General features: G+C 41.5%; 1 protein-coding gene across 3 annotated transcripts in view; it reads left to right on the forward strand.

The window, feature by feature from the left end:
• Positions 1 to 376: 376 nt before the first annotated feature.
• Positions 377 to 24,759, forward strand: part of rtn3 (reticulon 3) — a 33,354-nt gene continuing 8,971 nt past the window's right edge. Inside the window, exons 1-4 of one of the 3 annotated variants that reach the window (XM_076724541.1) lie at positions 377 to 695; positions 6,090 to 6,137; positions 11,085 to 13,706; positions 22,294 to 22,501. In XM_076724541.1, the coding sequence (XP_076580656.1) occupies positions 605 to 695; positions 6,090 to 6,137; positions 11,085 to 13,706; positions 22,294 to 22,501 (2,969 nt within the window). In that variant the 5' untranslated portion in view covers positions 377 to 604. The remainder of the gene's footprint in view (positions 696 to 6,089; positions 6,138 to 11,084; positions 13,707 to 22,293; positions 22,502 to 24,759) is intronic. The other 2 variants (XM_076724542.1, XM_076724543.1) reach the window with 2 other exon arrangements.

Raw genomic sequence — 24,759 nt, forward strand, 5'->3', positions numbered from 1 at the left:
TCACATTGTACAGAATTTCGATCACATAACCGTGAGTGGCCAATATGAACCCACTTTTGTTCAAAACAGGTATAACATGGTGTCAGTGTTCAGGAATATTCCTCACGTTGCCTTCAAGTGTTGTCGAATATTTCCGTAGCAATACGAACTTCACAACAGAATTACAAATGCCGTTTAATGCAGTTGCATTTCACTGATAGAAGAGTCGCTGGAATATATTTCCAAAAGGCAGAGAGCACGGAGGATTAATCAACGAGTAGTGGTAGTCAAAATTATTTGATCGGTTTGTTTTTACTCCACGAACGTAGAGACAAGTCATTTTTGTTGGGTTGATGTTGAGATGTAGGAGCATAAAGGCAGACATTGAACGTCTCTCACCCGACATGTTTTTTTCCCCTCCTCCAGTCCGCCTCGTTTCCCTCCATCTCTGCTTATCTGTCAGTGCTCGGACGGTGCGCAAAGGTGCGGTTACAAGTCCCGCTCTTGGGGAAATTTGAGGAAAGTCAGACGACATATACATCTTCAAAGGACAGTATAAGCCAATTTAAATTGAGACAACAGACATTTCACCACCTGTGTGCAGTTGTTTTGAAACTACAGTAAAATGGATCCAATGACTCAGTCCGCCCAGATATCATCGTCGCAAGGGTTTGCCGATGGACAAAATTCTGCTGCCAAAGAATCAAAACTGTCCGGTAAGAAATAGCCTGATACTGCATTAGCTAGCGAAATGTTAATTATATCATAATGCTTTACCACCGATTACTATTTGTTTCGTTTTTTTTCCAGCGATCTCAATCATATTGGTTTAACTACCGTCAAGTCCATAACGCAATATTTAATGTGGAACTGTAGCCATTGTTACTCAGACAGACAGACAGACCCTCTCTTTCATGTCTGTCGATGGCCTGTCCGTGGTTGTTTAAGCTTGTTTCCGTAATAATGCGAAACACCTGTGGTAAAGAGCATATCCGGACACACGGCTAACGTTACTAATCATGCCCAGCGTAGCTTTGGCCTGCTCCTGGTACACTTCGCTGTCTTGTATGGCGATCCGTTACACAAAACGCCTTTTATGAGTCTGTCAGTTTTGAGTTGCCTTTGCTAATAATGAGTGGAGGCGCAGTCTGTGGCCAGTGTTGTAGAGCCTGATGTAAGACATTTAACTGAACTCTATATTCGGACAGGTGAATGATCAGCTAAGCAGCGAAACTCAGGTTGACTGTGCTTGCTAGTAGGCAGCGGTATTATATTCAAAGGAGACTGCGTGATTAGCGGGGCTAATTTAAAATAAATACACATTTCATTAAAATGCGTGCTATTTTGAGCATTTGCTGTTAGCCGAATTGAAATCGCCATCCTAAAGACTGTTAATATAGTCTTACATCATGCTCTACGTGGGGGTTTTGTTTGTTGATAAATAAATAAACTTTACGTTACAGTTTCTTACAATAACGTCTGGGGTGACAAAGCGTTATCGATGCTGAACGTTGCGATGCTCTGCACTGCAGATGCATTGTTACTGGGCAACTGCCAGTGAAGGGAGGTCCTCTTAAAGGCGCAATGCCCTTTTTGTGTTGTCGCCTTCGTAACGCAATCTCAGAACAAAACATCATGCTTCAGCACTGTCACTCATTTCTGTCCAATAACCGGCACCACCTCCAGTTTTGTAGTTATTTTAGATTTTCACGTTCAACATCTCCTCAAGTCTAATTAAAACAAAGAAACAGCATTGTCACCCAAGGCCTTATGGGCAGGCTATTATGAACAGTGAGTGGTAGCTTTTTTTTTATTGTGTGTGTTAAGCTGTCTGATTTGAACTCCATAGCTCAATCAGCCACTACATGTGAGCCATTCGAAAATCCTTCCAAGTCGCGTTCTGTTAATCATAAGGAATACAGGCTTTAAAGAATTATAGCCCATGTGGCCATGGGTGTCAACTGGATGTGGCAGGGTGTGGCACATAATGCCTCACTAAGCTTCAATTTGGTCTTGAAGTTGTTATCACAAAGGGTAGAAAATAAAAATAGAAATCTACAAGGACACAAAAGTAAGAACATGAATTCTTGAAACAAGCTTAGAATCATGTGCTGTGCAACATGACTAACAATCTATGACAACAATGACCAAATGATAATCTGTTATAATTCTAATCTAGTCTATTTGTCAACAATTATGGATGACTCCACCTTGTCTCAGAGAGGCGACCGTGGGGCTTAATAATGCGATGTCAAGAATTTTCTATAGTTTAGGGTTTATTCTCTAAACATACATTATAGGATGTTTTAAAGTCAGAGGTGGTTCACACAGTTGTTGCATAACCTAAACAGACACTGTAACTTCCCCTGTTTGAAAGGTGTATTTGGGTGTATGTCAGTAAGAATCCTTCCTGTTCTTCGATCTGCTGCTGTTTTAACTTGCTGTTAATTCAGATCTCATTTTGTCTTTAGCATATTGTTATTCCTGCAACAGTAATTCCATCAGAACAACAGGAAAAATACATTGTTCATTCACCTATTGTTTGTCACTTCCCCTGAGCCTTTTTTTTCCCCAATCACAGTTCAGCTACCTTCACTAAAACTCAACTCTTCTTAACCATATGTTTCACATTGAAACCTGCTACGACTAGTATTTTTCATAGTAATCTACACTAGGTTTATTTGTCAGTGCGTGGACGTCACAGCTACCAGATGGCCTGGCCCGCCATGCCAGTTTCTGTCTGTAGCTGAGCCCATTCCACTTGACTTACACACTGATGAGTGACACTGGTCACAAAGGAAGTGGCACACTTCAAAATGACGACCTCATTTCTCAAACTACATTGCATCAGGTTTTCAGCAGAAATTAGCCATGGAATTAAACTACATATGCTGCATTAAGTCTGATCTTACAATCGTAAACAGTTCAGTGTTTGTAAAAAAAAGTACTTTAAACTTTACACACTCAGACACATTTACAAGTAATCCTGGCTCACTGTGGATGTCTGTTGTTCCCTGTTCAGTGTTACAGCTGTCTCTGTACTCATATCTCCTGGTAGGAATGTTCTAATGTGAGCAGATTAACCTTTATATTGCTGGAAGCATCATCTGTTACCTTTCAAAGAGCGTTCACTGGCAAAACTACAGAATTGGAGTCATTTCCTTTGCTTTAGTATTGCTTTACATTCCATTCTGTACTTTTGATGAGTTAACGTAACTCCAATTGCTTTGGTCAGTATTTCAAACCTAGTGATGCAGATTTATACTAATTAACATGCATTTCTTTCCCAAACCTGCAATCTGACTGGAAAGAATAGGTTACATGTAGGGGTGTATGATTTTCTTTGCCTTTTCTCTTTTCTCATCATCCTCATAAATGTTTTTTAACTCTCATGTTTCAGTGAGTTAAACCTGTTTCGACTCATTGATTGAAACACACACGCAAAGATTCAAGGAACACCGAGTTCTTTCTGCCTCCCTCTCTATGCACTTGTCTTGCCAAGACAGCCCTCCTCCCTCTACTCCCTGCTGGAGAGGACCATATCACTGAGGTCACAGAGGCAATCAGATAACCCTCAGGGGTGGCCAGTACAGGATAGCTGGAGCACCAGGGCAGAGATGGCAGGCATTGCGGTAGACCCACCCTGCACCATCACTTCCACTAAGGGACAAGCCGGGGAGGCCCAAGGCCACAGTGGCAAAGCTGACTTCCAACTCAAGTCAGTCATTGGCACATTTAACACAGAAAGACTGTATTTGGAATGTAGACAAGACTGCATTCCTTGTCTTAGAGACCAAACATGCTAAATTCTCTGCAGTTGGACATAGCTTCAAGGTGCATTAATCCATATTTTATATATGAACGATGTATCTGATGACTGTATATGTGACAAACCCACAGAGAATTGTCACCAAATCTGCAGTGTCCCCTCAGATCCACAGAGATTGTCAGCTTCTTTTAGCTCATTGTTTTGGTTGTATAATCTCTTCAGCCTCATTTCCAGCAGCTGTCTTTAGCTAAAAAGCTCTGGTAAACTGACTGTTTGCCTTTTTATCCTGCCTTTTGTCCAGTACCAATCAGCAAGCTGGCAATTTTGGCAGCTAGCTTCTGAGGCAAGTGTTGCATCGAGCAGTTAAAGAGCCAGATATTTTTCCCATGAGTTGGCAAAGCGAGAGCTCAAAGATTACTGGACTCATACATTGGCGAACGCACAACACCATTGGGATGCTAACATTGCCTCATGGGAACTGTTTGCTGATTTCATGAGACGATGATGTGTCGTATTTGAAATGTTTCGTAAAGTAGACTGTTTTAACAGCTTTTTTATGTTCCTCTCTGTTCTGGCAGCATAGTTAGATATCTATACTAATTTCTAATCTGTTTATAATCTGTTTCATTCATGTATGCAGCAGAGCTTTTTTCTTTCTTTTTTCTCTTCCAAACAGCGCAGTGCACTCAAGTCCTGTGCAGTTCTCTTTAGCTCTGTATAAAAAGTAAAATGTGCCATACCATATCATTATAAAAGAAGCTTTGTGGTGCAACAGAAATGCCCCTACAAATCATATTCTCTAGACATAAGGGAACATGCTTGTTTGGCACACACCCCAGCAAAAATCTGTTTATTTCTCCCCAAGGCATTCAGCTGTAATTCCCATAACTAGATAATATAGAGCTTGATGTTTTTTTTATCATTGTGACCTGACTTGATATGGATATATGTATGTGCAGATTTGTCAGTGTTGAACTTGTGATTGTAAAATTCAATCGTCAGATTACCTGATGTCATTGTTTTGTTGAACTATGACATTAATACATGTTTTTTTTTTTTCATCTCCATAAGTAAGAGAAGTAAGTCTCTTTTACTTTCAGATCATGTATGTATTCGAGTAGTTTTTCTCTTTTTTTTGCAGCCCTCTTAATTCCCACCAATTTTAACGTTTGCATTGTGAAAAATGAAGGTGTGGTGTGTTCAGAGGCTAACAGCCTTATGAATGTGAGAGAAGGAATGCTGCACCACAAGGGCACACCAACCCCAACCTGCCCATCTTGTATAAACTGCATTTGAGCTGAACTGAGGGAGATGCCACACCCCCTTAGTAATCTTGAAACTCTCACACATCTTCAGTCCTCACACATGATTCAAGATATTTGTCTCCTGACTTTCCCAACCTGCCTGATGACAAAGAAGAATGAGGCGTGGACTCCAATAACTCTACCTTGATGGAGGCAAGGTGTCCTCAAGCATGAAATAGAAGTGGTTGCACATTTATACTACAGAAGTATGTGGACCCTGACATTCCAGCCTCCACTCCTCTTGTTTCATTCTTTCCTGTAGATGTTGAACTGGTTGTAGGGAACCAAGAGCATTAGTCCAGTACTGATTTTTGGGTGAAGGCCTGGCTCAGTCAGTGTTGCAGTTCATCCCAAAGGTGTTAGATGGAGTTGAGGTCGGGTTGACTCTTTACAGGCCAGTGAAGTTCTTCTATACCAAACTGGGAAAATCATTTCTTTACGGAGCTGGCTTGGTGCTTGGGGGTTTTGTCATGTTGAGACAGGAAAAGGACAAACCCCAACTGTTGGACACTTTTGTCTAAAATATCATTGACTGCTGTTGCATTAAGATTACTCTCAAGTAAGGGGCCTAGGCCAAGCCATAAAAAAAGGGCCATATAGTATAAATGAAATCTTTGTGTCCCGCTTATTTCTGTCCTAGCAACATAAATCGTGGGGGAAGTACTAAAGAAGAAATGGTGGTCTTTCAGTTGTTGCTTTTTTGTGGGAAGCACTAAAGCAAAGTGAGAAGTGCTTTAGTCTGCTTAAATAACTCTTGGTCTTGACTGTGTAGCAAATGTAAGTGCATGTTTTAAAGTTATTATAGGTTTATTGAAGTAAACAATGAGAGCATATGCATGGGGCATCTCTGTTAACTTTTGTATTTTCTGGTCTTAATTTGTCATAGCTCTTGTATATAAAGTAGAGTTGTTAAGGTTGGATAAGTTAAATCTTGTTTTCTCTTGATTTGAATGCCTTTATTTGAATGGGTGCAGTGGATAGGGGTTTCTGACTACTTCTTTTCGGATGATCATTCTTCTGTCCTTTTATTTTTTCAGATTCCTTTCTTTCCTCTTCGCCTGTATCTCTCATTCAGTCTCCTCAAGGCAAGTGTATGGTTCTTACGCTGCTCGCCTGCTCTCTCCCTCTTTCCTGTACTCTCTCGCTGGCCTGCTGCTGTACTGCTCTACTTCATCCCTCTTTCTAGTGCCCCTCTCCTGCTCGTAAGAGTTCAAAAAAAAGGAACAAACCTGCAAAGAAAACCAACAACATAGTGAGCGCCAGTCCTAACCTCCGCTCCTTTCCCCAGTTTGACTAGTCTTCACCCATCCCCCACCTACAAACCTTGTAATGCTATTCCATCTGTTTTCAACACGACTGACTGTCAGTTTCTTCATTAATTGTAAGTTAGCCAGACGGAACAGCTACTCCTGTTTTCAATGACATATGGTAATTTTCTTCACCAACCCCCACTGAAACTTGAGATGAAACCTTTCTAGTTAATGCCATAAATAGCTGACTTGATCTATTGACAGGTTTCATTGTTAGATTATTGTTAGGGCTGCAGAAAATGTATCTGTGGATAGCCATAGTCTGAGCAGTAGAAGCTCACCCAACAGATGCTACAGCTATTTATGTATGTGGTACATTTTGAGTAATGTGCCTCTGTTGCCTTGGAGGTGATAGATCAATTTGGCAAAAAGCAGCAGCAGTCACTAAGAATCCAAATGCACTGCTGCTTGTTCTCGCTTATCTCCAGTAGCTTTACAGAGGCCAAAAATTAGACATGTAAAACCTTGCCTCTGCAGCTGCCGACAAGGCACCGCATGCGAGCTAGCACCGCCTGCTAGCAAGTATTATTTAGGTCAGCAGCACTGACTGTAGGTTCAAGATAATCCCAAGATTGCAACCTTATTTTAAGAAAGCAGAGAAGTTCAAGTTCACATTGTGCGCACAAGAGCAGAAACCTAAAAATGGATCGGGTTGGTGTCCCGAGGGGGGGGTCCTACCTTCCTCCTGCCCTAGTATCTGAGCCCCCCCACCCCCACCCCCCCCAAGCTCCAGTAGCAACCGGGCCCTGGAGGATGAGTGGCACTGGAGATATTATCCACCATTGCCTGTGGCTGCTCACTCGCCCTCCACCCCACTTATCTGCTTATGGCTCCGTAGCCTTTGTGCATGTCTCACATCCTTGCTTAAGCATTAAGTAGTAGGTTTTCTTTGACCACTTTTGCTTCTTTATTTTCAGATTCTTTTTGTGCTGTGATTTTTTTTTAGAAGTGTTAGAAGTCTATACTTGAGTGAACACATGGTGGCCATTACAGTAAAAGTAGTGTTTGTTAAAACGTTATATATTAGGATAGATATAGATTAGGGTAGATGAAATCATGAGCCACAAAGTATTCTAAGTCACACGTTATGATTTCACTCTTAATGTCACAAGCTTTCAACCCATTCACTCTGAGGAATGACAGGACCTGACTGCACCCTGTGCAATTTGAGCATAATGACTCATCTGCTTCTCAGCTAGGATATCTGACTTGTGCATTAGTGTGTTTTATCAGTAAACAACGCAAGGGGTCTCAGTGTAAATGCCTTTATGGTTGAGTTTTATTCATGTTAGGTTAAACTGCTTTGGTAAAGTAAAATAGTTGAAGAAGACACAGTGCCAGACTAAACGAGTTCCTGGGTAGCTGGCTTTTTCTGAGGTTTTGTTACATACCAATCCCAAGGTCAAGAATGAGATTTCATGTTCAGGGTAGAATGAGTTTGTTAATTGTAAAATGATTGTCATACCCAGACCACATACATAATCACTCAACAGTTACTGCAGAGAACAGATTACATAAATCAGACGTGGAAGCCCACTGAGGTATAATTTGTCAGACGATACATGACTAGTGGCCTATTAGAAAGTAAAGTTGTTGACAGCTTTATCTAAACCATGTTCATAAAGTCACTCCTTAATTATAGTCTCGATGGAAGTCTAGGTTCTAATCAAGTAGCTCTAGCTCTGCCTAATATCTGAGGATGTATTCTCAGAGTACGAGCTGTTTTGGAATTTGTTGACTAGTACAGAACCAAAGGACTACAACGCTTTTGGCGAGATGGAAAAGTCCATTCATGTGGCCTAGTTTGAACAAGGCATTGTATTGTTGTGCAGGGGAGGTGGCACTCCTATCCAAGACAAAGTGGACCAGTTAGTTGGCCATCAGTGGAAACGTCTGTGTCTATACAGTGGCAGGGGAGGATTGCAGTCATGGGATCATACTCACAACACAGCTAATATCACTAGGTTCACTTGAAGAAGAATCTGGATCTTACATAAAACTAGTGAATCTTAAAATATGTTTTTAATCGTGTGAATCAAAGTTCAGTCACAGTGATTTGTATGTGGAGGTTGGTTTGCAGAGGTTGAGCTGGGCAGCTGATGTTAATTTCCTAATATAGCTGCCAATACCCTGTTATGATAGCTTGATGTTGGCTGTTGGAAATGACACTGGAGATCATTGGTGCTGGAAGGGATCATGTGATTGTTGGAACAGTTGCTTAGAACATCTTTGGAACTCTGTGGCCTCCGGGATAGTAAGGGGGTCCCATAGCTTATGAGGGGGGTGCTGCCGTCATCCTATAAAAGCATGATACTGTGACTGTAAAAGCCGCCTCAGCTGTGTGGCTGAGTAAATGGTAGTCTTTATGACCTGATCACTGCATCGGGACAGCAGTATTATCTAACTCTTGGCATATTCATCGCCATTTCTGTATCAAAACATTACATAATTTTGATGTTATAATAGGCAGTTAACAAAAACTAATTATGTAGCAAATAACTGTCCACAACAATGAATGCAATTCTTCTGAGTGAGACATTTTTGAGATTTATCCTTTTCTTTTCTATTGTGTTTGGAAAAAACAAAAAAAAAAAACACCTCTTGTCTAATTTGCATTTCGTAGGCTGTTGTGTAGTGTTCATAAAAAAAAATTGTTGTTGTTGAATTATTTGCTTGTTTCAACTTGACCTTTATTTCATTTCTATCAGTCAGTGACAGTGTGTTGTTAGTTTCTGAAAAAATGTGCCAGTGCATGTTTCTAGGAAGATTTTAATGTCCTGGACAAAATGGAGAAATTTAGATGAGAAAATATCAGGAGAGGAGAGAGGAGAGGAGAGAGGATGGACATCAGAGAAGCAGTGAGGGAAAACTGCATGTTGAACCAGAATATTTTAACATCTAACTTTGAATTTTTTTCATGACCAGAGAGATTTAAACTTTAGATATTTTGGACTTAAACAGATTTTCCCAGTTAAAAAACACAAACAGAAATTACCAGGTAAAGAAAATGGTGGTTGTGTTAATCCTGTCCATCATGCTTTGCAGCAGGCCAGAACCCATGGCAGTGCTGTTTTTTTTTAACAATCAAATATTAATTTTCACCAAAATACTTTTTTTTGGATGATATAGTGCAATTTCGAATTTTCATTGACAGACCTAATTCTGGAATGCTAAATGTTACTGAGAAATATTCTCCACTTGGCTAACTACTTGCGTTTTTTCAGAATGAAGCTATCAGTTTTCAACTGCTGCTATGTAGCTTGTTGGCTAGGTTGAAATTGTTACTGTTGTTTGTATTGACCAGTGGGTGGTGCTTATCTCAGCAGTCCACATTAGTGTTCTGCATGGCCCTCAAACTGACACCCGAACCTCACCCATGCCTGTGTTTTTAAGACCTGACCCGGCTAAACTTGACAGGTACTGGCAAATTTGAGACATGAACTGGATGTATTTGATTTATTAATGTTTTTTTTCAGTGCGTAGTGATTAGTTTATTTCACATGCTGTTGAAAAGCACAGATGTACCAGGGGAATGTTTGCTCCATCTGTCAACCAAGGCTGCGTTATGAGAATTGATCTGCTATTGTAAAAATGGCACTGATTCTTTCTATATATTGGACTGACTTTTTGGGAGTGAGTGTGAAATTTAATCTTTATAGTGTCACACTTATTTGTTTTGTAATGGTTTCATGGGACAGTCATTGCAGGGAATCTATTGGTAAAGTTTTACTTTTAAAATATCTACTGTCCATTTCAACTTTGCGGCATAGTGGGCCAGCTTCTGTTGCAGATGGCAAGGGAAAACCCTGTATAAGGTATATAATGGTATAATATCTTATTATTAAAAACTTGTTTTTTGAGATGCCTTTTATCTCATCCATGTTTGTTACTTCAGTATTTTACCATTGTGTGGTGTTCTGTTGAGGGTGTCTTGTAAAGTTTTTAGTGCCATTTGTAATGTATTTTCTATAAGATGGACATGGGCGTTTACATTGATGGAAGAGACTCGGTGACTGCCAATTTTCTGTGGCAGTACAAATGGTAGTTACTGAATCAGTTTCCTAGAAATTTGAAAAAATAAGGCCTTATGCATACCTTTATACACATAAATCAAAGTAAGTAAACAGATTATATTAAACTATGAGGAGAATGGTTAATTAGTTGAGTTGATAATTGAGTTGATTTGACTCTACAATGGGTTCCTGGCCTTTAAACACAGTAACACAATATCATCATATTTATTTTATCTCCATTTGCATACAGAGAATAGTTTCCAAATCAAAACCTATTCAAATGTAGCAGTGATTGAAGACTGTATTACTGAAATACTATGTTTTCACTGAGAGCTATATTTGTATCTATACTTGCTGTACAAATTGCAACTGACATGCAATCACCATTGCCACATGTGGTGATCTAAAAGAAGGATCAGTCAGTGAGACTTCATTTCTTTTGCTGCTTCATATGATCATTCAGATGATACTGACCATACTGAGTGCTGCTTGATGGCAGCTTTGTGGAGTTGTTAAGAGCAGCATGCTAAAAGTGAAGATCCCATCCATTGTATGAATCTGTCTTACATTTCCATGATGCAATGCATGAATGCTTGGGCTGCAACATTAAGGCCTCGCTAAGTAATATTAGAATTGCATGGGAGTTTAGTTTCTGTGATTTATGACCTTTTTCCCTCTTCGCTGTCGTTCTTCATGCATGGCGATGCAGACAAAAGAGTGGTCCTGGGCTCTGACAAGCCCTGTGAAGGTGTAGCAACATCCCTTCGCTTTCCCTCTCAACCTGGCTCTTTCACCCCTGGCAACTACGGGGGTGAAGCAGGGCCACCAGATGGACAACCGGATTCACCGATAAAGACGTCTCCTGTTTCAGAGCGAATAAAGGCACTGGAGGCTCTTGCTGCCAAAAAGAAGGAACCAGATTTTAGAAGTGATGGAGGTTTCTCTCACTTCAGAGACCGCCACCATGAGAAATCACCCACTGAGAACCCAAAATCTCCCACTGAGAAAATTACCCCAACTGTCCCGAAAACAGGAAGTTGTGCTGATCCAGAGTCACCAGAATCTCCCTTTGAAGTACTTGGAGATTTAAGACAAGTAAGTGAATTTGAAGAAACAGAGGAGTGGATGAAGGCTCATTTACCTCCTGTGCCAGACTTTGATGCTGTAGGTTTAATGAAAGGCACCCTGACTTCAGACAATGTTACATCAAAGGAAGAGAAGGAGACTGACATGGTAATACCTCATGCTCCTGCCGCCTTTGCTGGTGTCCCTGATGCTTTCATGGATTCTCCTGTTGAAGCTCCAAAACTGAAGGATGAGTGCAGTGATGCACAGAAGCAGCCAAGTGTTGAGGAGTCTGAGTTTGACATAAGCTTTTTGCCAACAGCCTACATGTGGGATCAGCAGGAAAAATCAGGTGTTCAGCCTCCATCAAATCTCAATTCAGTGCTTCCAGCTTCACCTGCACCTCCACCTGCATTATTTGCCTCCCCATCTCCTCTTGTATTCCCACCAGATAGCACAGATACTAAACAGAATGTTCCAGATGAGAAGAAGCCCACTTGGACCAGAGATCTGGAGCCCCCAGAGGCAAGTGAAGTGGATAGCTCAGGAGAGTCAGATGATACTGTCATTGAAGACAGTGTCTCTGTTCCTCCAACATCTTCTGATTCAGCAGTTTCACATGATCTTACCACTACCCCTGCTTCTGCAGCTCCGAATCTTCCCACTGAGGAAAAGGAGACTCCTCCACCAAAGTCTGAGAGGAAGCTAATGCAGGTTCCAACTATCAATGTTATTGAGACTGACGAACCAAACTACAGTGAGGAGGAGATGGAAATGGAGCTGGAAGCTGAGGAAGATGAGGATTATGAGGTTGTAAAAGACCCAGCCCGAGAGGCTCCAAAATCTACAGAGTCAGCAGACAGCAAAAATGAACCATCTAAGACACGCCCCATAGAAACTGAATTCATGGAAGGCTACTCTCCTCCATCCTCACCTGTGGACTCTGATGCTGAATACTCTCCCAAACACAAGATACTCACATCTCTCCCTGAAACAGTCCATGAGCAATGTGCATCAAAACCTGAGGCCCAACCTGATCAAAATTATTCAAAAGACTCCCAAGCACAGTCTGAAAAATCACAGAACTCTTCCAATAAAGCAAATGAGGAACCCTCCCCTTTCATAGTCACAAATGAAGAAGTGGATTTCCCAGACAATGACGACGAGTGGTCAGATGAAGCACAAGAGATCCTGGTCAAACCATGCGAGACGGATCTTGCGTTCATGGAACAAACTCCTTACATCCAATCCAAAGTGGATGAAAAGAGCAACACCGCTGCAAAAGAGGCTTATATGGCGGGGGCTTCCCTTCCTAAAACAAGCTTTATGCAAGATGATATCTATGACAGACAGTCATTCGATTATGATTATGATGCATCCTCTCCCTTGGATGACATTGATGACAAAGGGCTGAACAATGCTAAGGAGCGGTTTCTTTCTGATCCTTCTCAAATCCATGTTGAAACACTTAATGCAAGTACTCTGCAAAATAATGTTCCTGAGAACAGTAAAAGTCTGCAAGATTTCACTTCAATGAATGATGATGAAACCTTCCCCAAAACAGTTGCTCAGCCATCTCCAAGAGAATACACCCAAGACCCATACTCCTCTTTCCAAAATGAAACACTAAGCAGCGTCAATGAGCAGGATTTCAATAAGAAGACCACCACCACCGTTATTACAGATAACTTGGCAAATGGCAGCTCCCTTTCAGGACAGAAAATTGGCTCAAAGATCCAACAAGATGCTAGAGCAAGTCACCATGGACCTGATACAGCAGGCAGCCCAGAAAATATTGACCCTGGCAGTTCAGTTTCTGAGCCCACAGATAGCTTTGTGGATTTCATGCGAGAGTGCCTGAAATCAAGGCAGGATGAAGAACCCGGCATTGTACACCAAGGTGATCCATCCAAGGATGAGTTTTGCAAAACTGGTTTGGCTCCTTCCCAGTCCCCTCCAACCATGGTTATGGATCTTGAACAAGAACAGCTTACTATCAGTGCTCTGAAAGAGTTGGGCAGCAGTCAAGAGGAGGATGAAGTGGTGTCTCTCCAGTCGAAAGTTCCTAGCCAGGACAAAGTTAACCCCAATGCAACATCCATACAGCAGCCTTCCTTTACCTCAGTTCCTAATCCTCCATGTTCCCAAAGAAACCTTGTGTTCGACAGCACATATTCCAAAGAGGTAGAAGCTATCGACGAATGGGTGGCTGAAGCTTATCATCTTGCTGAGCATGTCTTGACAGCAATACTAACCCACTTATCAGGTAAAACTTCTTCCTTCTGGGCAGTAGGCCTGCTAACCTCATGCAGTCACCTCAGAAGGACCCCTTATCTCACTTGCAACAAACCCCATGATGGTGTTCCTTCACTTGAACCTTGTAACTGCCAGCTCTTTTTCATAAAGGGTTTCTCTTTAAAACATAGTAGCCCCTTCTTGTCACATGTCAGCAAGGAGTTACCTAGGAGGAACGCAAGGGCCGTATAATGCTTCAAATGAACTAGGTCAGTCACATCTAAATACAGAAGTGCTTATTCCTGTTCTTAAAGGCCACACTCTACACTTTTATACAGTGTGTCCTTGAATGCCTTCATCGTCTTCTTGCACTTGGTTGTCCACACAAAAAGTAGTTATGTGAAGAATGGGGGGGGGGGGAGCCTGCAAAAAAGGTGGAAATCCTGATTCCTGGCCAGTCAGCTACGACAAGCAGGGTTTGGCAATTGTTTCTATTTTTGTATCATCCAATCATGGTTACTTGAGATAGGTGATCTGATTACCAGAGGGTGGGGGGAGTTATGCTACAGCACACCATGAAATGCCAGCATGGATGACTTGGGGTCCAGAATTGTCAATGCCACCTCACTAATGGTTAAAACTATAAACCAGCAAAGAGGTGACAGCTATGAAAATAAGCCATTTTCTGAACAGACACTTGATAAACACTAACAAAAAGTAACATTTCTATTTTGCAATATAAAAAAGCAAACTTAAACTACATAATTCAGCACAGCACAATGGGAAATGTGGACTATCATTGTTCCTGGCACTGTTCAGGAAGCAGCACAGTGGTCCACCTAGGTTGCAAAATGTAGATAAATGTATTTATTCAGTGCCTTTTTTATCAGACTTCATGTTCACGTTTTCACATGTGCATTTTCAAAAAAAGGACTTGAAGCTTCCAGTCACGTTTACACCTCAGTCATCGATATATGATGTGATCAAAAGTAGGTCTGCTGAGCATTGTAAGTTTTAGAAAGTTATTGCCAGTGGGTTGGTGTTTGTTGGAAAAAGTTGTCAAGCAGTGCATTCGTCCTATCACTGATTCCTAGTCAGTTTGTGTATTTGTCCAATCTCATCCCTCACCTGCACAATCTGCTATTTGTCTTTGTTGGGGCACCCAGACAAGACAAAGCCACATTATCAAGATTCAATGGAATATCCACTGGAGGCTAATGTTAGAAGCCTCTTGGATGAGTAACACCATGTCTTCTGCCATCAACACAGTACCGTACTTCTTAACTTACTACCTACTTATTGGCCAACATATGCACTAATACCTATACTTCTGTGCTAAGCAAACATCTCCCAACAATATTTGCCAACCATTTAGTTGGTCAGTCTGTTAAAAGAACTGTAGTTGCTTGAGGCTGAACTGGGGCCTCTGATTTTGAGAGATGTAGATTTCAAGTTAGTTATATGAAGGATGTCAACGTCCTCTGTTTTGGCATGACAACTCAGCTACCCATATAGTCTAGTGTTTGCAATTACCATGTTACCTTTTTGAATCGAAATTGCTTACACTTTAACAACATTTAGCTCTGTTGGAGAATAATTTTCTGGTTTAGTTCATTCACGATGAGCGCATTTCATCATTATCTGACATCATCTAAACCTGCAGTCTGTAGTGCAGATTATTATAGTGTGATGGCACATGTGCGGCTTCAAATACCAAAAAGCAGTTAAGTAATTGGAGCGGGTGTTCTCGTGTCAGAATGTCTAAATGCCTGATGCAATAAGGAATACCAGACACAGCTTGCCTGGGACAGGCATGTCTCTCAATGTCCAGGGACACCACCTTTGATTTTACATGAAATGCTCCACAGCATTTCAAAGTTATGATAATTTCAAGTAGTTACATACACAAGTGCAATGTAAACATGTACAAGTTACATATGTAGCTATTGAACTACAATACACAAAGTCTTTGTCTTGAAAACCACAGGCTTGTTTGACAGTATGCTAAAGCTGTTCAGAGCGCAGTTGTCGGACATTATAAGCTGCATATGGTCTAGTGATCCCCACTCCATTTGAGCTTTTGACCCTCTCCTGCCCTCTGTCCTTTATAGCTCTGCAGTGGTCCATAGACAGAGAGTGGGTGGGGGTTTAAATATGGTGCCCAAGTGTTGGCTTGCAAGAACCTTGGAAGTCACGGGTTGCAGTCAATCCCCAGTGTCAGGTTTCTGCCTTGATGCAACTTTCCATAGCACATTTGGTGACAACCATAACGTGATGACAAGGTATGGTACAAAAAAAACAAAGTGATACAAGATTATTTGCTTGTATCTTAAGGCCACCAATTTTTTTGATTTTGTAATTCATACTCGGGTTTCAGGCAAGATGCCATCTTGGGAAATTAGTTTGCTGTCCAGTCTTTCAGCCCTTACTTGTCCCGTCGTCCTCTCTTCATCCGGTTCCATTTGTTCCCTTTAAAAAGTAAGTTTGAATTTGAATGTGAGAGCTGCTATAAACTAGCCTGTGTCCATGCACCACAGTACTGGAAGGTGTTATTTTTCAGGAGTTACAGCAGCCAGTTCTGCCCCCCCCCCCCCCATCTGCAAACACGATCTCCATTCCACACACATACTGTGTGCACAGAGGCTGGTATGCAGACTCTAATTCTAACACATTGAGTGGTATGTCTACATGTGTTGAATACTTTAACCTTGAGTTGACACACCAAAGAACAAAGTGCTGGTGCTCAAGCAACCAGAAACAACTGGGAAGTGTGCAGGAGAGACAGCAGAAAGGAAATGTCAGTCAGTGTAGCTTCATTTTAAAGCTTATGTTACTGCTCTGTTAGCAGGACTCTTAATGTAATTGTTTCCTAATTGTGATATTAATGACTTAGTGTTGAAGAGGAGGCTCTGTTTTTTGTCGTGTTCTGTAGAGGAGTCTGCGTTGTTGAATCATCCCCCTCTAGCCATGAGCTTGTACTATTTTAGTGCTTCTCTGCAGTGCCGCTCCACAACTCAGTGGGTTATTAGGCAGGGTACATTTGGATAGATGAGTGTGTTTCAGTTGGTGTGTGCTTGCTGTCATGCTGGGTATGCTTGACACTTGCTGCATTTTCATACATGTTTTTAAAGTGATTCTCTACATTTCCATGTGGACTAGTTCTAATACCGGACTTGTTGTCAGGGCTTCAAAGATTAGTTTAACCCAAGCTGTCCATTTGTTTTCAGCCTTGTGTTAAACCTCTGTGTGAAGACTTGTAAAGTGGAGGAAACGCACATGTAAATACTTGCATCAAACTGAACTTGTATCGTTTGATATTTGACTCTCCGTTAAGCTGTCTGACATGGACCTGTAATGTCTTGTTTGTTAGGGTCATTATCTTGTTTTTACCTAGAGGCAGTAAGTTCTGTCATGATTTGTAATGGGGTCACATGAGAGCGAGCATGGTTTCAAAAGGCAGTAATGGTTTGTTACTTAAAGTAATCTTATTGCCAAGTACTCCATTGTAATAGTCGGTAGTTACACTACTCATCATTACTTTTCTCTCCACTTGGAAGAAACTCATTCTACATTCTCAGTATGGTGCTTTTGCAACACAAGCTGTTGTCTAATGTGAGGCAGTTGTTTTTGTTTGTATGAAAGCTCCAAATAAAAGAAGAAATTGATCAATTATGACGAAGGATGGTCCGGTATGATTATTTTAAGCCATTTCTAAATTGAATTTACAGAACAATTACTCTACTGTGATATGAAATTATATGTACTTCAGTCGAAGATTTTAGCCATGTCATCCACCCCTACTGCAGAGATAGACCTGTTTATTACAGAGCAAGTTTGTTTTTCGGTTTTTGAACAGAAACAACCATTGTATCAAAGCCACCAGACTCCTTTTACAGAAGCTGCAGTTTTATCATCGTAAAACCCACTTCATTCAAATTCAACAGAATTCACATCTAACTTGAGAATTATTTTCACTGGACATCACAGCCTGAGAGATTTAATCATGTCAGACTTCTTTCAGATTCTCGTGGTAAAACATGGAAATTACTGCATAACGGAAACCCTACTCGCAGTCAGCATTGATGGAAGTGACAGGTAGTTGTGATGGAGATTTCATTTGTGAGAGCTGTATGTTTTGATACAAAGTTCAACATTGAAATTGAAATTTTCTGTTGATCAGTAAATTGTTAGTGCCATAAATATTTAGTGTGTCTGAAAATCATTGACAGTGGTCTTTTCCTCAGATGACTGTGGTTTTAATGTGGCTGTTTTCACTACGGCTGACATTGATGTCATGGTGACATTAACAGCTGGAGAGAGCACTGTGTGTTGTTGCTGCCGATTTCACACATTAACATTACACCAGAAAATTTGCTATCAGCTGCTAAATTGCAGATACAGAAAATGTTTGTTCCCTAGAACACAACACAAGTTGTGCAAATGGTTGTGAGAAATAAATGTGGACTAACTTTTTGAGCGTTGTCTGCCTCAGCCTCATGCTGGCCCAATCACAAGAGATGTGATGATAATGCTTTGATTAAATATTTTTATTGACAGTCCCTCTGGATCTCTGACCATGAATATAAATCAGATGCAGATCTTTGAAGGGCAGGTTTGAGAACCTCTGCCCTTACAGGCTTTGAAAGGGGCGAGGGCAGAGGTATTCAGTCGGTTGCAGTCTGCAACCTTACAGCTAGCTAGCCGCTAAATCCTACGCACTGGTCCTTTAAAATTAATCAGCCAGAGTTGCAAGTAACAATTATTTTCACTGTAAAGAACCCGGAAATATTCATATTTAAGCTGGAATCAGAAAATTTACACTTTTGTTTTTGTTTTTCTTAAAAAATGACTAATAATTGACAATCGATTAATCGTTACAGCTCTAAAGTGCACACCTTTTTATACGTCTCAGCTGGAATTGCTTGTAATCGTGGCAGAGGGTTGTTTGTAGTTCTGAGTATAGCTTTAAGAGCTGCATGCAGCACAGTGAAAGCAGGCCACTGCGCCTCAGCAGCCACTGGGACCTCAGCAGAGGGCGAAAGACATAGATACAGGGAGAGAGAATTAATGAACACGGCCCGTCAGCTCGAGCTGCCTCCCTGTGGGTACCGGCAGCAAATCACGCTGGGAGGACACACACACCCCTGCAGTGCAGGGTGAGGAAACCCCACTCATTGTTCCTGTCAGATGAAAACATCACATCTCCAGAGAAGTTCGCTTTGTTTACCCCCTTGACAGCTGTGCAGTTTGATGCTTTTAAAAAGTTTTGAAAAGAGATTCATGAAGCCACTTGTCCCCGGATGGTGGTCAACCCAAAGAGTAGGTGGAAATTATATTGTGCTGGAGTTACAAGGTTTTCACACAGCTTCATTGTTGGCTCAGAATCGGGAACAATAGAGCTCTCTTTGTTTCTGTCCAAGCCCCACAACACTGCTGCTGCTGCTTTCCTTTCAGATTCTTGTAAACATGTTCTGTTCTTGACATAACGAGCATGATTGTACTGAAAATAATGAAAAAGATGGCATCACCAACATGAGAGAAACATGAATGGAAAATTGTTTAATATTCTTAGTTCAGCTTTGAGGACATTTTTACCTACAACCTCAATCATTTCCAGACTATACAATCATTACATGTTAGCCAAGTGGTAAACTTCGCTCCATCCGTGCTTGTCAACGACTGAGCCTTTCAAGGATGCATTAAATATATTGTCTTTGTGCTGTTTTCAGTTTAATGTACGTCAGAAAGGATTAGAAAATTCTAACATTCGGTTTTATTTTTTTTACAGTGTTCCAACTTTTTTTGGAATCTGGATTTTAATATCAGTTGAATATCTGTGCAGTAATCAATGGAGGCCAGGCCCTCTCACAGCCCATATCGTCAACTGGTTGCCTACAGGTCACATCCAGCCCAGCAAATCTTCCTGTCCAGCTCACAGAATGTGAATGAACTCAGAAAACAATTTTATTGACCCATGGAAGAGGACAGTCCATCCTGAGAGTGATTATCAATTAGTTTGCCAACCCCCGAGCCAAGAAGTCCAAGTCATAGTTCACCTGCTCTACAGAGACTCACCATGCTTGAAAATGACAAGTATGAGAATGACCATACGTATAGATAAAATAAATGAAAATAAAAGTTAACATAAAAACATAAACAGCAACAACAATAACAATAACAGAGGCGTCCAGGCAGTATCGAGTACTAAGAAGAGCTCTAAAACAGATCTCAAACAATGACCATGAGAGTCCAATTAGACCAGCCACCTTCTCTCCCCTATACACATCTAGATAAGCAAGAAATGGATTCCAGATGGCAAAGCATCAGTTTTCAGGAGCCTGAGTCTTTCCATCTGAATGGCTGAGACCTTGTCAGCCATCCATCTTTGAAAAGACGGGGGTCTGGGGGTGATTTCCAGTCCCTCAAAATGAGCCTTTTGGCAAAAATGATGGCGTGTCAAAGACTGTTGCATGGCTGCAGGAAAGCATAGAGCAGGTTGTGAGCGGCCAAAGATGGCAAGTCATCTGGTTGAACAGACCTTTTGTAAACCGATGAATAACAATCAAATATTTGGGACCAGAGTCCAGGGAGTAAAAGGCAGAACCAGAAAGCATGAGACATTCTGTCGCAGACATTAATATACCTGCAAATTAGAATGTGCCTTTCCTGAAGAAAATGCTTGAGAGAGCTGGAAATTAGATTCTGTCACAGCAAGCAGCAGTTTTTCATATCTTTTAACGCCACCTACATGTGAAATTGTATCAAATGCTATGAGTGGTGGCATGAGAAAAACATAAAGGGAGTGGACTATGATGCAAGGACAGCATACAAGTGAGGGAAAGTTTCTGTCCTTTGGGTTCTCCTACGGTCTGTTCAAAGGTCAGTTCTGTTAAGAGCGCTCTGTCAGTGACACAAATTTGCATGTTACATTTCATTAAATCAGTCAGTTGTTTAGTCTGTCTCCTTGTCTTTCGCCAACTTGTCTTACTTTCTATCAAGCCGCCACGCGAGCCAGGCGAGGGAGATTTCGGACGCACATTCAAACAAACTTAAACTTAATTCCAACAAAAATGGGATCTGCTATCCTTCTAAAGGGCTACAACTAAAATATCTTATCCAGCGGTGTATGCGTGTGTCAGTGTAAATGTAAACGAAAAGCTTCAACCCTATTTTGGAAGTGGTCAATTCGTTATTTCTTGGATCGTGGTAAAAAAACTGTATCGCTTCCGACTGTGGCTAGCATTTCTTCTCAAATGCGGTCACCTGCCTGGGCTCACTTCCTATACCTACCTATAAAGAGTTCCGGGTGGGGTCATAAGGCAAAGTAAAAGTGCCAACGGGGGGAGATAATTTTCAATAAAATAATACAAAGAATTAATTGACCCTAACACCTTGTAATACGCTCAACGTCTACTCTGTGAATTGAACTGCCTCTTATGACAAATCTATTTAAATGAATCCATTTCACTGTGAAATTTAGCTGTTGGAAAAACTGGTATGACTGCACCGTAAACTTGTAAGTCTGCAAAATATGGAAAGAGGGAAATGTTTTCAGATGGCTGCTATGTTGTGCCGAAGCTAAATTAAGCTACAGCGTCGATCACCTACAAGCCAAGTGTCAATAGCAACATTAAAGCAGCCCACAATTTTAAGCTTTTTTGTAGTTTGTCCGAGAATGCAGTCAGTTCCTAGGCTTAGTCGTGGTGTTGTACCGGGCTGCAGTGTTCTAGGAGGTGTTTCTTCTGTTAACTCACATTTACATACTGTGCATGAGACACCGCTGACACAGTACCAAGCAGAGTCCGAGCCAGGAACGTGAAAACTTCTAAAGGAATTAAAATTCCCTGTGCATTCCCAGAGGCCTCAGACTTCAGTCAGAGCAGCGCTGTAAGGGCTCAAAATATGGGATTTAAGCTTTCTAAAACAATACACTTCATCTTTTGGATGTTGTATTGCAAACAACATTTTAAGAGTGTCGTTTATGCTTTAAACATTTCAGACTGTGTAATGGGAGAATGTGTCCTACTAAAAAGCTGCGAGTTTGCTGTAGCTGTTTTCACTTGTGTGCGTGTGTGTGTGTGTGTTAAGATCCTATATAATGTTCCCATTAAAGTAGCTAGGGCTCTCTGAGGCCCGAACTGTCCCTAAGGCATCGCCCACGTGGTCTTTCCACCACTTACACAAGGCTTTTTTAGATACCCCCCCCTTTTCCCCACGCAGAGGGAAGGAGTGGCAGTCTGAGAGTGCCAACCCTTTCTAGCATTACGCAACTGCCATGTATAGAGGCTATCATTTCTGCATGCACGACTCCTCACAGGACAAGCATACAAACATGAAACAGGCATCTGCAGCAATGCGCCTTCCTCAGTTGTTCTCAGCTGCAGATGCCAAAAGGGATTTATGGGGCTTTATTTACCCCCACAGGCTGATTTTACAAGTTTTACTAGGCCAAAACTGGTATTTCTTTCCATTAAAGCAACCACTTGCGAACTATTTGTACTGGTATACTCAGAAATAATCTCATGTAGTGGCTGCAGCCTGTATTTTAGTTATAAACATTGTTGTCTGTAGTTCAGAACAAGCCAGTAGTCTAACACCCTTCCTCCACCTCTCTGCAGTCAAGGATCTGATCCACTGGCGAGACCCCAAGAAGTCGGGCTTGGTGTTCGGTCTGTCCATGCTGCTGCTGCTGTCGCTGGCAGCCTTCAGCATCATCAGCGTGGTCTCCTACCTGCTGCTGGCCCTGCTCTGCGTCACCATCACCTTCCGCATCTACAAGTCAGTCGTCCAGGCCGTGCAGAAGTCCAGCGATGGACACCCCTTCAAGTAAGTCCAGATGGTTTCCCAGAATTCGGTACTGCTTTATTTTGGCATCGGTCACCGTATCAATCTTTGAACTTCTTCAAGCAGAAATTCTAAACAGTTTATTCTCAGGTAGCTGTGCAGTGCAACATATATGCAGCACATGCTAAGAGAAAAACCGCCAGTGCGATGAAATGATGATGACTGCAGTAGCACCCATGTCTCAAATGGTGTTAAAATACTTGTCTGGACATGAGTCTGGCATTTTCTACTATTTGAACAGGTCAGAACGTGCTGCAACGTGGTGGCAGAAGAGACAAATCTCACAGGCCGGATGTGTCACCTGCTTTATATCTAGCGAGCCGAGCTAGAAGACGAGTAAATGACACTGTATTTTCAAGTTGTTTTAGTTGTACACCACTTCTCATGTTTGCGTAAACCACTAATAAGACAACAAAAAGACTTTACAGATTGTACTGTGTGATCATTAGAATTCAATATGAATGATACTGTGTGGTTTAAATTATGGATGCTTTGTACAGTGAGAGGTGTCCCTGCTATTTACCATCACGGCAAATCAAGAAAATGTTTGTCTGAAAGCATTTCTTGTTCTGTTTTGGACGGAGTTTGTGACATTAATGTCCTCTGACGGTCACATGCCTGTGTAAGTGATGAACTGCACGCCTTGTGGTTGTTTTTAGATGGTAACAGACATTTTATACTTGAGCTACAATTTTGTGGCCTGTGCTTTCGGCATGTGTATCGCCAGTGCTGTGTGCAAAAATAGTTAACGCACAGTCCTGATTCTATGGTGCTCCCTAAATGTTTGAAGCCTGAAGTTTCACATTAGAAAACCTTGCTGGTTGGAGATGTAGTACTGAAATGGCAACACCAAACACCACCACGTAGGAAACTGTGATTTTAAACTCATATTAAGTTCTAGATCTTAACATTTTGAAGCCGTTTTTTCCCTCTGAATGTAAAGATCCGAGACTCACGTGCAGGCCGAAAGCAGATGCATTAATATTCGGAATGCTAGCTGTGTCTCTAAATGTTGTTGGACACACATTCAGATGCTTTGCACATGCTGCTGCAAAGTCTGCAGCACTTCAGAACAAAGCATCCACCCACGAAAAGACTTAATATCCCACCTGTCCGCCTGGAATTATGTAAAAGATAAATTATTGATTGAGATGTAACTCATTGCAGGACGCCGTGTCCTGTTGCTGCACTGCTGCCACATGTTTTTAAGAATTGCCTCGTGTAAACGATTAAACCACGAGCAGCTTTATAGACCAAGTTTGAGAGAGTTAGAGGTCAGGCATGGCGCTGCCTGATATAACCTCTGCCTCTTCTGCTTTTATTTTTAGAACACCTTTTATGGTGGAGCCAGAGCCCAGGGCAGTGCTTCACAGAGTTCAGTACACAGCTCCTCTTCAAAGGCACAACACCACGTCCTCCTTATAGCTCATTCCACCTCTGAGCCAAATAATTCAGAGGAGAAAATGCTTGTTGATGTAGTGAATAGCACAGTTGAACCATAGAGCAGCCGGTATGTATCGCTGTCTACCTCTGGAAAACAAATTATATGACAACATTCTCAAGTCATTATTGATTCAACTGTTTATTATTTTTGCCATTAATAATATTGTTCACAGATTACTGTCTGAAGTTCCCATAGTCCAAGGGAACATCCTAAAATTGCTTATAGTTAGTTAAATAACCAATTTTAATACGTGGCTCAGCTTTCATCAATTTCCGTGATTGTTGGCCAGCCTGTAGAAGTATCTGCGACACCAACTACACCGGATAAGCTGTTATGTCCACATCTGTCTTTTTGCCAGCCTGCAAGGTGCAAACATCCAGAGGAAATGAGATAAACTGCATCACAGTATGAACCCATGTTTGTGTGATCACTCTGCTGATGGAAGGTTGTGACAGACGCAGGTCGTCACTGCAACACTGCTGCAGTTTTCCAGTTGGCAAATACCTACGTGTTATGATCACTCTCGTCCCTGCAGGATCTAAAGTGAAGCCTTTCATTAATTCATTGTCATTCAGCGTTTGGAGATATTTCTCCTGCGTCTTTGTCTTTCTCCTCTGCTGAAGAAACTCTTAAGCCTCTTAAAAGTCCTCCTCCCCGCTGTTTTCACCTCAGGAGCTCTCTTAAAGGCTAAGCTTTGTGATTGACTTCCATCTTTATCTGCATCTACTCTTAACTGTAAGGAGGAATTCTTAAAAAGCGTCATAATTGCGTCACTGAGAGTAACTCTTTGCATGAG

The sequence above is a fragment of the Chaetodon auriga genome, chromosome 24, assembly GCF_051107435.1.
Source record: "Chaetodon auriga isolate fChaAug3 chromosome 24, fChaAug3.hap1, whole genome shotgun sequence".
NCBI lineage: Eukaryota > Metazoa > Chordata > Actinopteri > Chaetodontiformes > Chaetodontidae > Chaetodon > Chaetodon auriga.